The sequence below is a fragment of the Oryzias melastigma genome, linkage group LG12 (assembly GCF_002922805.2).
Source record: "Oryzias melastigma strain HK-1 linkage group LG12, ASM292280v2, whole genome shotgun sequence".
Lineage (NCBI taxonomy): Eukaryota > Metazoa > Chordata > Actinopteri > Beloniformes > Adrianichthyidae > Oryzias > Oryzias melastigma.
In genome coordinates this window covers 9,925,185-9,938,862 of record NC_050523.1, presented here as the reverse complement: position 1 = coordinate 9,938,862, position 13,678 = coordinate 9,925,185, and the positions used below count along the sequence as shown (strand labels likewise).

At 38.0% G+C, this 13,678-nt stretch overlaps 1 protein-coding gene across 1 annotated transcript in view; it reads left to right on the top strand.

Moving 5' to 3' along the window:
• Positions 1-13,188, top strand: part of LOC112163119 (potassium/sodium hyperpolarization-activated cyclic nucleotide-gated channel 1) — an 80,752-nt gene extending 67,564 nt beyond the window's left edge. The window contains exons 7-8 of the mRNA XM_024299290.2: positions 1,071-1,235; positions 8,877-13,188. Of these exons, the coding sequence (XP_024155058.2) occupies positions 1,071-1,235; positions 8,877-9,943 (1,232 nt within the window). The 3' untranslated portion in view covers positions 9,944-13,188. The remainder of the gene's footprint in view (positions 1-1,070; positions 1,236-8,876) is intronic.
• The last annotated feature ends 490 nt before the right edge of the window (positions 13,189-13,678 follow it).

Here is a 13,678-nt window from a genome sequence, read left to right as displayed (position 1 = left end):
GGTTGGCACATCCATGAATTAAAAGGGTTCCCATCCACACGTCACTACTAAATCTAAGTCTCTGATTGGTCAAAGTTCTACCTGGTTTAACTTGCAACGCATGTTCAATTGGCATGTGTTTTGTGCGTAGAACCCAAAAACGGACGTAGAAATTTGTGTAGCTATGCGCCAATGGGATAGTTTTGTATTCAGAAGCCCGAAATGCATATTTACTCAAGTTGCGTTCAGAGTTGTGTTGAGAGTTCCCAAATCTGAACTTTGGCAAAAAAAAAACTTGACCAATCAGGGGCTCAACTAAGGCCCATGTTGTCCAAAACCAACAATCTAATCCTTCCACTTCTTAGCTTCGTAATATGTTTTCTTTTTTCCATCGAGACAACAATGAAGACATCCTCTACTGTAACTGTATTCTTATTTTGTTCCCTCCTTGATATAAGGCTGGACAGCAAGTCATCAAACTGGGTCACAGAGAGATGGAAGTACCGCTGAAAGCGGCCATCATTCAGACCCAGCTCCTGCAGTAGATGGTGAACCTCACTGTACTGGGAGTCTCTGATTGACCTGATGAACCCAGATATGATGACCTGCTTACTGATACTTTTGTAGAGCTCTTTGAAATAAAAAAAACTCTCAACATCATACATATATTCCATGCATTACAAATGACACATACAGTCAATTTTCTTATGTCGTAGCCCCTCCTGAGCCCCGTTGAGTATCGTATTTGGTGCGTGTTGAAGGAGAGCTTGAGTATGTGTGAAAGTATGCTGCAGTTTGTATACACGTCTTTTGTATGTTGGAATGCAATGATAAAACACTGCAGTGATCCTTCACGTTATTGAACTAGTTGCCCTCAGCAGGAGGATAAAACCTGACTATAATGTTCTTGATCACTCTACTTTTTGGTCTCACATTTTATTTACTCTCACATTACGTCTTAGGGTGCAGAAGTCTTTGCCGTTCCAGCCCATCTATATGATAATATGTGGCGTAATTACTGGGATGATTTCTGTGTCGGCCCTCTGTGCTCCCCAGCGCAGTAACTGTTTTCCTTTCTGCCTGTTTTGCAGAGATCTGTCTGCTCACCAAGGGTAGACGAACAGCAAGCGTGCGTGCAGACACATACTGTCGACTCTTCTCCCTCTCCGTTGACCATTTTAATGAGGTGCTAGAAGAGTACCCCATGATGCGACGTGCTTTTGAAACAGTTGCCATTGATCGATTGGACCGCATCGGTAAGACCTACCTGTCCCGGACAACTCTCTTGCCTGTCACTGTGCCTTGTTTGGTCTGTCTCAGCATCTGTTTGCCCTCTTTCCTCATCAAAGCACTGTGTGTGCCATCTTGTGCTGCATGACCAGTATGCTACATTTTCTGCTTCTTTTTTTTTTTGTCAACTTTTGTCTCTTAGTCTTACATAACATTAACACACACTTTTGTTATAACTAGCATTAATCTGTTCTCAAAGATCCAAAGTAGCCTTTTATGGTTGGATTAATTGAAAGGCAGTGCATGTCGCTGTCCGGGAGGGAGTCAGGTCGCCCCCCTGTTGGATTGGTGTTGACCCCCCCGCTGGAAGCCAACGAGTTTATGGAAGCTAACCTCACATGCATGTCTGTCTGAACTTCTTTCCACTCATCTGCACTCCTGGGTATGAGCAGCACCCCGCCTAATCTAAGATTTGTGAAACACCATGAAGATGAGAGAAAAAAAGGGCCCTGGAATGTTACTTTTATTTCCCAACAGATATTTATGATAAATGTGCAACTCAATCATCACGGATTAGAGGTAACATAACAGTTACTTCAATAAAACTCAATTTGAATACTTTTATTTCGGTGCTGATTTAATAGTAGCGATGCATAAATTGCTAAACCAAAACTGTGAGCAGTTGATGTTACAGACTGGACGTCTTGTACAATCTGGTATCATAGGAAGGAACTAACGACATTACCCCTGATTTCTGTAACTTCATTAGTTTCTCCCAGAACTCCTCAAATATGGCGTCTTTAATCAGTTTCTACCTGGATAATATAATTTAAAGCTCATAAAGGCCAAAGGTTATTTTTTCCAGCTAATGAATTTGTTTTTTTCTCTTGATGTAACATTTGTTAATTAGATTTGAAATGATGCAGAATTCCTTTATTACTTCATTTTAATATAGAAAGGATGAAAAAAAAATCATAATTTGCCAGCTTAGATGCTCTAGTTTATGTAATATAGTTTTAAATAAAAGCTGTAAGTTGTCAGAAAGAAAATTAGTCAACAAATGTATTTAATGCAGGCAAATTTCATTTAAATCTATTCAAATATATTGCACATTTTTACATTATGTACTTGCTTTACATTACTGATTCAGTGTCAAAACTCACCCATGTGGCCAAATATATTTGAATCTGATAAAATGTATTTTGCATTATTTGCTCAAATTGTGTCAAAAAAGTAGAATTAAAGGTAATTCTTTTGGGAAAAAATAAAAAAAAAAGATTTTCTTCTTGTACTTGTACTCTACTAATATACTACTAACCCAAGCGACACAATACTTTTAAATAGTTTTAATTTTTATTGCATTTCTCTCTTGTTTGCACTATGGTTACAACTTTGCACAAATAGTTTTTATAATCATATATAATTATATACATTTCAGTGATATCAAATAAATTAAAAGCTGCAGTTTCAGAATTAGTACAGTTTTAGTGTATCAGTGTTCCAAATTCTTAAATTATTAATAGTTACAGCTTCTGCAATCATGTGCAAAGATTAGTATCTCTTCATGTGATGCTAAAAATTTGTGCTATTTCTTTTAAATCGAGTGGGTCTAAGTATTAGACAAAATCAAGAAAAACACAATATTGAACTTATTTTATCTTCAACTCAATTAAATTTTATGACAATTTAAAAACATAAATTCAAGTGTAGAATTTGTTAAATTAGGGGAAAAAACTATTGAATTTTATTTTAGGATATTATTAGTTTCAGGTGTTAGTTTTCCTTGTTTTACAAAAAACAAAACCAGAATTTAAACAAAACATCTGATTATGTTAAGTTTACACCATGCTACTGGTCTACCGTGTAGTCATTATTTATTATTCATTATTGATTTTTTTTGTTTTTGTTTTTTTTATTTAAAAATATTTGACCAGAAAAGCCGTCTTCTTAGTTGACAATAGCTTGGACTTTTTTGCCCAAAGATAACTTGCAACAGTTTGCAGGTAGTATTTTATTCTGAAAATCCTGCCGTCTGTAAATTTACGTGTTAGCTATAGATGTAAAATGTACTGTTAGCACATTAACCAGAGCTTTGGAAAGCTTCTGGTGTGAGAACTGGTGTATTTACCAAATATTAAGACCCACAATGACAAAATCATTATTATGTATTTAAAAAAACGTTTAACCATGGAGTTACTAAAATACTTTGCACAGGACTGTAGATGACATCTGCTTCTGCTTTTTTATGTTTCCCTTTTTGTGTCTTCCTATTTCTGTGTATTATTTTGCTTCAGATAGTTGCACCAGCATTTGTAAAGTCGTTACAGTTGTGACTAAAATCTGAAGTGTTCTATCATATATATATATATATTAAATACATAGACTGTTTTGCTTAAGTTTTAGGACATAGTTTTGCTTGAATAACTTTCGTAAAATAAACTTGGGAAAAATCCCTAAAGGTAATATTTATATTATTTGAAAATGTTTATTAAAGAAAAAAAATTTGAAACTATATGAGTTGTGTTAGAATTCCTACGAAAACTCAACACATACATTTTATGAATAAAAAAATAATTTAGCCTAAAACATTTTTGCTTCTTTTAAGACATTCTCCCCTTTTAGGTTTTTTCTTAAGTTTGATCCTGCAGTATGTAAACCTGCTCACTCTTGTGTCATACTTTTGGTTTTCTATAGTAAACCTGATATAATGTCATTTTTTCAGGAATACCCTATTATATTTTTTTCAAAAAAGGTCGACATAAAACAAGTTTGGGGGTTTTGTTTCAACAAGAAACAGTAGGCCCTTCGATATCCACAACTCAATTTTACATAAATAAAATCAAAGTTACCATCTGGGTCATTTTATGACAGTAAACTGATACTAATAAAGAAACCAAGCGGACTCTGATATCTGACAGAGTGCTGCTGGTTCGATTCCTTCTTCCAGACTAGCATAAAAGGGGTTTGTCTCATACGATGGAAGATATTCTGTCATGATCCGTGCTGGTTGTATCGTTTTTTTACATTTGGACTGCATTTGCTCACATGCTTGTCTTGCTCTGAAAGGGAAAGAACAAAATAACCGTGTTTTGAAAACATGAAAGTGTTGCACATTTGACATTATCTTTTATCTATCTAAAAATTATTTGACCAGGAGTCCGTCTTGAGACGAGCTCATCTCGTTTTCAAGAGTGCCCTGGCCGACGAGTAGGCACCAGGTAAACACTTTATTCCAATTCAAATGTTCGAACAGCCGTAAACTGACCTGTTGAGGTTTGCAAAAATGGATTCCAGTTCATCCCCAGCAGTTTGAGTTGTTGCAGGAGGTCACATTACCTGTTTAATTTCTGCATCAGTGACACATTACTCAACATAATTTGAGAAAAAAAAAAAAAAAAAACATTTAGGGCTGCATGCCATCTTTTTTCAGAAGTCACAGAATAATCAGATGGATTATGAACACATTCATTTTTGTTTGTGTAACTATTAATTTAGTGTTGATTTGTAACCTCTTGCTCAAAGTCAGTTCAATTCATTCATAATTGCAAATTAGTAAAAACCTTTACTAATGCAACACCACGTGTTTTTGTTTTTAGGTCACATTTCATTATTAATTCATGTTTTCATGAGTTAATAGACTGTTTTTGATTGAGGGACATACAATTATATCTTGTTGGGGAAAAAAACTTAAACAGAAACTAATCAGAAAAGAAAGTAAATCACACAGAATTTCATTTTTTTAATTACACCTTGTTTCCTCCTTTTGATTTAAAAAGAAAAAAGTTACTCAGAGGATAAAGCAATATTTTTTGGCCATTTTTAAAGTTAATTTGTTGCTTTTGTATAAGGTAATTATGACAACAATATTGGGGGAATAAAGAAGAATGTATAATTGTTCTGTAACGTTTTGGATGCATCTGGTCTTGTACTTCATCCTTTGAGTGTTCCAGCCTTCATTGTTTCCGTGGTCGTGTAAACGTTTTGTGTCGCAATATCTATTTTTGTGTGGTTGCAATGTGGCTTTATCTGTTGAAGTTCCATTTCAAGACATACAGTTTTAAGAAATAATACTTTGAGCCTCTTTAGACTCCTCTGTCATTTTCTTTTAGTTTGGAGTTTTTAAAGTGTTGAAAATTGCAAGGCACGGTGGTGGAAGGGTGATGGTTGGGCGGGTGTTTCCACCTCGGCAGCTAACAGAAGCTGACCAGAAATTCCTTTGGGTATCAAAGTATTATGTAAACAAATGTAAGAGCATCTGTCTTACACCTACAAGGCAAACTAAACCTTATTTTAGATTTTTTTTGTTTGTTTTCTTTCAGTTACAAATATAGAAATACACTCTGGAGTTTTACTGTGAAAGATTGAGCTTATATTAAGTTAAAATCAGCAAAGCGTTCACATGCATGTGTTTTGTCAGGTATCTGCTGCTATAGTCATGATAAGAAAGGGGAAAAAATAATAACTTCTAAAATCACTTTAAATCTAAGTGTATCTTCCCTGTTTTCTTGTGATTATTGATTGCACAGTAAAGTGAACAAAACAGATGAAATAATTATCCTAATTTCCTATTCTAAATTGGGTTTACTACTTTTATTTTGTAAAACAAATACATTCTGACTTCTCCTTGAAATTGTATACCTCAGATGTCTAAAGAAGCATTATCTTTTTTTAAAAAAAAGCAAAAAACAAATGTGTTTTCCTTCTACTCACAGTGTTTGACCCAGTCACGTTTAACATTGCAATGTAAGAAGGACTGTAAGTTCATGGTAGTCTAGTGGAAATGTTCTAGCGTTTCAAACCCCACCCCCTTTAGTGACTGTTTCAGCCAATATAATCCTCATCTAACAGAGAGCTTGATTCTGAGGGATGGAAAATGCTGCAAAACTTGACAATTTGTCTCCAAAGGCCACCGTGGCAGACGCTTTTCTAACACTTGAATGCAGCGTTTACTGGAAGCCTTGAGGGGAGCACGTGACGCTAAATGGTAAACTGTGGAGAAATTTCCTGCCCTCAAGGACAAGGCTTAATGATTGATTGACTGTGGCTAAAGCCTTCAGCGCACTAAAAGTCCACTCTGTCTTCTCTACTGACGACGCTTCACAGCCTGTCAATACACAAGGTCAACATTAATTACAGGAATCGTGTCCTCTAAAGACAGTCACTCAAAGTAAACTTGGATCTTTATTTTTAGCATAAGAGTTGGCAGTTCTTTCAATAAAACAGCTTTAAGACATATTTTATGTGTTTAACACCTCTTAACAGTTCCGCTCACAAGCCTACGAACAGTGTTTCCTGTAGAAAAAGCCATCTGTCAGGCCTATGTTGGTATGGCTCCTACAGAATGAAAAAACTGAGACAGATTTTTGTACCATAACTGTTGTATCATTATAAGCCTTAGTCACAACGGCCCTTACGGGTGGATATAGACCGTTAGCCAGCAAAGACCGTACAAACCACACTGGTGGACCCCTCAAAATATCAAGATCTTAGACCGCTTTGTGAGTCTGTAGAGCAAAAAATGTTCACGCACGTCATAGCGAACACTTCAGCAACACATAAGGGTGGAGGAGGGGTGTAAGGCATGTCGTATGGATTTCTATCTTTTTTTAACCCCCCAAAGCAATGTGAAGTGGGCCCCGTATGGTTTAAAAGTGGACAGAAAATGTAGGCCCTGAATGGGTTTGTCCACTTTGGCTTGGCTGCCCAGAGATTGTGCAGCGACCCTGCTAGCTCTGCTAGCCCTGGGCAGCAACGTTTGCTACGCTGACCACTGTACTGGGCGGCTTGCTACCTAAGCTAATGTGAACAAGCTGGTGCGGCCACCATGGAAACTGCAGACAAACCCATTTGGGTCCACATTTTCTGCCCACTTGTTCTTGCTAGCTTAGTGCTATTCAAATGAAAGGTGCTCAGCATGACTGTTAAAAATTAGGAAATTAGACAATCACCCTACGGCAAACTACGTATCATCCCTACACCCTGTTTGCAGTGTGCGGTCAGTAAAGGGTCAGCATGTGTGCCTCACTATCATTTAGAGCAGGGGTGTCCAAAGTCTCCATAAATCCTGCCTTATCTGCTGGTGATTACCTGGATCAGGTGTGTTTGGCCAATAAGGAGCTTCAACGGCAGGTTGGTAGGAAAACATGTAGGACATCATCCCTCAAGGCCTGGATCTGGACACCCCGGACTAGAGCATATGTCATAAGTTTGAGCAACTTACACAATCCTTACAATTACTTCACGATATACTTACCACACGCACGACGATGGTACGATCCATTTTCATGATGTCCATAATGGAGGTCACATGAGCCTTAAGGGAATTGCAAGACATGCCTGCAGCTAAGATGCAACCAACAGACCCCCAACAACCCAAAACCTAAACCCAGGGATGGGTGAACTTTCTTACTCGTAGACCACAAAGACTTCTAAATTTTGACAGAAGGGCCAAACCAGGTGCAGATTCGTGGCGTGCTTTGGTTAATTATTCACATTGTAAATGAAAAATATAGCACAAAAACGTGACTCAATCTTGATAGAAAATTACTTTTGGAGTTTTTATTTCAAAACTGTTCTCATTTTAGTTTCATTTTCACCAATGGGTTGATGTCTCTGAAGGGAAAAAAACAAACTCAGGGAAATGCTGCATTTATGTGGTGTAGGATTAATTGGAAAAATGACCGTCTGACTAGGAAATCAAACATGAATATCGGAAAAATAACAAGTCTTCAATAACTTTCTTTCCTGAACAAAGGTGATTTTTTTTGTAGTGCGCCATCTATGGGGAGATAACTGAACTACAGGAAAAATATAAAATTAATCAAAATCGTTTATTTCACTTTGGCGGGCCAGATTAAATAGTTTAACATGCCTCAGGGCCGTAGTTTTTGTCAACCCCTCATATAGGTGCACGTGACTAAGGCTTTAATTGTTGTAGCATTTCTATATTTTCCCATTTAATTGATCAATAAAGCTATTTTTGACCTTACATTATGACAAAAAGCAGTTTCCTATTTCAAATGAATAAGAGTAAAACAAAATTAGCAAACTCTACCGCCCACTAAAGCATTATTATTACGCCTGAAGTTGAATTGTGGCAGCATTAAGTGAAAAAAATTAGAATCCTTTTCTCTGTTGATCTGAGCTCGTAAGTAAGATATTTTAGTCTTTGTTACACATGTGACTCGTCTTAGTTGAGTTGTGACTGTGATTGTGTTTTTATTTTCCTTCTTAGACCTCCGACTTTGAGTTTTTCTTGTCTAGAAGTTGTTCTGTCGATGAAGTTCATCGATACTCTTCTGTGTTTTGACATCAGCACCTTCACAGTCTTTGCTATCATGTCACACCTCCAGCAATCTTTGTCTCCTTATGTGTCCTTCACTCCTCTCAAACTGTGTACCTCCCATATTTGTGGCCATTCGGTGTCCTTTTTGCTCAGTATAAACTCAGTGATAGTCCTAAGGCTGTCTAAAAGGATGCAGTTAGTAAGAGGAAACATTAATTCATCAGGCTCATTGAAAGTGATGCCTCTACAAAGACTTTCAAAGTTTTGCTTATTGGACTTACAAGCTGCATCGTTTTGGCCTTTAGGTTGCCCTTTCCTGTGTAGTTTAACCAAACGCTGCCATGGATGTATGTATTCATCTTTCCCGATTAAATCCCAACAGGGAAGAAGAACTCCCTGCTGCTGCAGAAGTTCCAGAAGGATCTGAACGCAGGCGTTTTCAACACACAGGAGAACGAGATCTTGAAGCAGATAATCCGTCAGGACAGGGAGATGGTGATGATGGTGGACCGCAAGCAGTCAGTCACCGGGATGAACTCGACACCAATGTCTGGAAACTCGATCATTAACTCACCAGCCCAGCCGCCCTACTCCACTGCCTTCGGTACCACCCAGCTTCAGCAGTCCCCTGCACCCATGTCCTACAGTGCTTCGGCTATTGCCAATGCCTCCGTCGCCCGCATGCTGCCGCCCGGTGCTGCCGCCGCAGTGCAAGGGATTTACCAAGCTCCGAGTGTTTCCCACGGCAGCATGAATTCTTCCTCAACCAACCCACAGACACCGTTGCAGCAGCCAGGGGCAGTCATGTCCCCCTGCTCCTTTACAGCTGCCATGTGCAGTCCACCAGTGCAGACCCCTTTGGCTAGCAGGAGCTTCCAGTATGGCTCACCCACCGCCTCCCAGCTGTCTCTAATCCAGCAGCCTCTCGCCCAGCCGTCTCTATCTTCACAGCAACCTGCTGCTGCCGGATCGCAGCAACAGCAGCAGCAGTCACCTCAGCAGCAGCAGCAGGTCCCTTCACCTCAGCGGGGAGACATCCACAAGAGCACACAGGCTCTTCAGTCCGGAAGCTTGAGTCGAGACCTCCGACACTTATCGGCCTCCCAACCATCACTGCCACATGACACGTCTCTGGGGCCCAGAGCTCATCCAGCCTCTGGAGAATCTCTGGCCTCCATAGTGCCACCAACAGCGGCAGCCATCCAGGGTATAAGTCTACAAAGTGGCATCCGCACTACAGTGCCCCAGCGGGTCAATTTGTTCCGCCAGATGTCTTCAGGAGCCTTGCCGCCTGTGCGTTCGGCTGCAGCGGCGGCGGCAGCAGCGGTGGCAGCGGCGGCCTCGTCGTCCTCAGCCCAGCACAGGGAATCCCCTGGATCTAGGAGAGATTCTGTCCTGAGCAGTACAGAGACTGAGCAAGACAAAATGCGTTTTTCATCAAATTTATGATCTCATATTTCTCATCCCCGTCTCTTTTTTTAAACTTAAATACATTCTCAATTCATTTAACTTTTTGAAATAGAACGAAAGAGGAAAAAATGAGGAATTCCTGCATTTTGTCTCTATCCAATTCTTTTCTTAACTAACCTCATAGATCTCTTGTATATATAATCCCTTGTATTATATTTTAGACTATTTTGTTTCCCTGAACTTAAGAATGTATAATATAATGATACATCTCTGTCTCTCTGTCTGTATGAATGAACGTGTGTGTGTGCGAATGTGTGGATGCATGTGTCTATCAATCAAATTAAAACTACAATATTGACAATTTTAAACTGTAGTATAAACTCAAGTCTTCCTTTCTGAAAAAAAGAGAAAAATTTCATTATATGAACATTTGATTTTTAATTCATTTTCTTCTAATTTTCTCCAACTGGATGCATTTTTAATTTTTTTTAATGTTTTTTTTTAACTGAATGAACTGTCTTCTCCTATCAAGCAGCTTTAGAAACCACTGTGGAACTTTAAATGCAAGTAACTATTACAAAAAAATGAAAAAATAAAATAAAAAAGCACATACTGATGAAATAATTCTCACATTAATAAACTAAGGACATTTCCTAAATCAGCATAAACAAGTATTAAGCTGTTTTTCAGTGGGGAAAGAGAGTCTGTGGAGCCACCAGATCACAAAAGCTCACATTTAAACCATGACAGTGTTATGGGTCCAAAGGGAATAGATAATGGAAATGCTGCTTTCTTTGTTTATTTTTTAAAGGAAGATGGAGTGTGGAGATGGATGCTGTTGTTTTCCATATTCTGAGTTTAGATGACTGAGATGTTATGTAATGTTGCTTAAAAATTCTGTGTATATTTATATTTATAAACTAAAGATTATCACCATTATGCAATAGACTGTGACATAAAGATTACTTATATGTGTGCTGTAAATAGTTTTGTAGATCTAGACTTTGCAGATACTGTGTTGTGCATTCTCTATCATAACAATGTCTTACTTTTATCAGGAACCTGGATATCATCTATATTGCGACAGAAACTAGGGGACAAAATATGTATGTTTTATAAGAGATGAACCTTAATGCAATAGCTAGCACTACTTGATGCTAAAACTTACCTGATTGAAAGCCATCCATAGTTTCATGTTTTTTTTCCGTTCGAGCTTATCATCCTGTTAAATGTAAACTCTTAGTTTGTATTGACTCACATCCCGAAGCTGCTGAAAACCATATCATTAGTATTTCCCAAGGTCTATGCTGCGTTACATGTAGGGGTGGACTGTAGACTTACAATTCTCTCTAAAAATGAAAAAAAAAATTAACCTTCAAACTTGCCTAACACCCCTATTTTTTTAGGTTCTGTCCTATTATTGTTAATGTGGCTACAAGTCTATCATCATATATGTTTTCACTTACAAATGTCAGGTATCAAGTTGCTCAAGTGTCCATTGGAACATGTTCACCATGCAGGCAGTGTTTCTGTGCTGCACTTTATGAGGGAAAAAAGAAAATGCTGGTTTGCATTAAGGTTTCTGTCTCGTTTAAGTTCATCTTGTGGGCTTAGGTACTCTTAACTGACCTGGGCGTTAGAACGTATCAAGCAAGAATATTGTGACTCTATCAACAGGATTAGTAAGTATTCCTACGTATTGAGTCATCTGGTTCTTTCTAGAGTAGGTTGTGCTCAAGGCCTTACTGCACTCATCAGTTGTGACTACAAATGCACAACTTCTATTTGGAGTCACTTTTTTTTCGCGGTACCATACAGCCCTTCAGTTCACAGTCACTAAGCCCCCTTAGAGATTTACGAAAGAATTACAAGGCTTTATCACGTGTCGATAGTGTACCGTCAACCCACCAGTCTCATGAAAAGCATGCACTGTCACGAATACTTAGAAAGATACTATCTCAAAATGTTGACGTTAAATGTACTGTTAGATTCTTGTTTTGTTCATTGTTTGTCTGCTTAGAAGTTATCTCTGTGTGAAGAGAAGCATTGACTTTTTACATGAACATCCTAAAGTATTTGTGCCTAAACTATCGCCATGTTCCATCCTTTGTTAAGAGTGTCAGCTCAGTGCATTCAAGGGTCATTTCTGCACACGGCTGCGCATACTTTCTTACTATACTCTGTATTCCATGTCTCAATGTTTTTATACAAGAAAGGAGTTAGTAACGATCATGGCCAAATGTACATCCGATTGGGATCGGGGAGACTTCCGTGGGGAGTTTTCACTCAAAATAATGTCATGAGGTCATGTAGTTTAAAAAAAAAAAAGAAAAAAAAAAATGAAGAAGAAGAAGAAGAAGTGCAATCTTTAGACTTGCAGTAATATCACGTTCAATGAGACATTGTACAAATTTGGAGCACCTTTATACATGTCTTTGTAGCTAGTCATTGATGTTACGGTTGAACTCTGATGTGTGGAAAGAAACTGGCCAAAGCAAAACATTCTAAGTCATTGTCTTTGTTTTAAATTGCACTTTCTGACTTACTAATGAAAAGCTAGAGAATTCTTTCAGTAGGAAAGGGAGCAATATATACCAGGGAATTTTATTCTACCCTGATCTTGTTTAAGGTCCTAATGAGGAAGAGATATTCTATTTATGAGCGAGAGTACTTAATTGTGAATATGCCATAGCGTATAAGAAAAAGTGCACAGTCAAGATGGATTGCAGCACTGTTGGTTTGTGCTGTTCTTGATACTTGCCTTTGGAGAGAGAAAGCGTCCTAACTATGTGCTTTTTTTTCACTGTCCCAACTGCAACTAACGCACCGGAATGGGCATTAAAGGTCATCTATGGCTTCAATGTATCAGTTATACCGTTTCTTTCTCCTTTTTCTTTTGGTGGATTGAGGGAAAAAAAGACACAAAATGAACTTATTTATTTCTAGAGTGAACAAGCCGAATGTTATTTTGGTTTGAATGATCGATGTTTCCCATGTTTACTCATGATATGCAGAGTGGAGAGCGGGGTGGGAGTGAACATGAGATGTTTGTTACCCTCCCCTCTCACGTGACTATTGTTTTGGCTCATTCATATAATCCAAGGCTTAGAGAAACGAACCGTCAGTTGGTTACTTAACACGAAGGAATGAAAGGTAAATGTAAACTTTCTTACAATAATATGCAGACAAACAATGTTTGTCAAAAACTCTTTTTTGATTTTTTTTTCTTTGTAAATAATAAACCTTGAAAATATAGAAAATAAAAGACATATTGTCATTTAAAATGAGTGTGTATGACTCTGTTGTTTTCCAGAGGAGGGTGCCTGGTTAATTATTTACTATTTGCTGAGAGAGAAATAATGGAGTCGGAGCAGCGATGCATAGACAAGCAGTTTCTGACTGTAGATGCAAACAAGAATCAATTTTAGATGCAAAAAATTATGCCAGAAATTTTTCATGTAGCATAAAGGAGACTTTACAGTAGAAATTTCCTTTGATATTTGGTACAAACGGAGTTCAAGGCAAATACGAGTCAGCATGTGTCTGTCATGAAAATATGATTTATTATAATTAAAGCAATGTTGTGGAGTTAGAATAGAAACACAAAAGTGTAACACAAACATTCTTGCCCTGGCTCATCAAAGCTGCTTCCTAACAAGAGCTAAAACACGTGGGTTCATCTCCCATCCAGCCATTGTTCAACTTCTCTTTAATTATAGAGATTGCTCCGCGTAATCGGTTGAATAAGAACCCTGATTAACATGCTTAAATGCA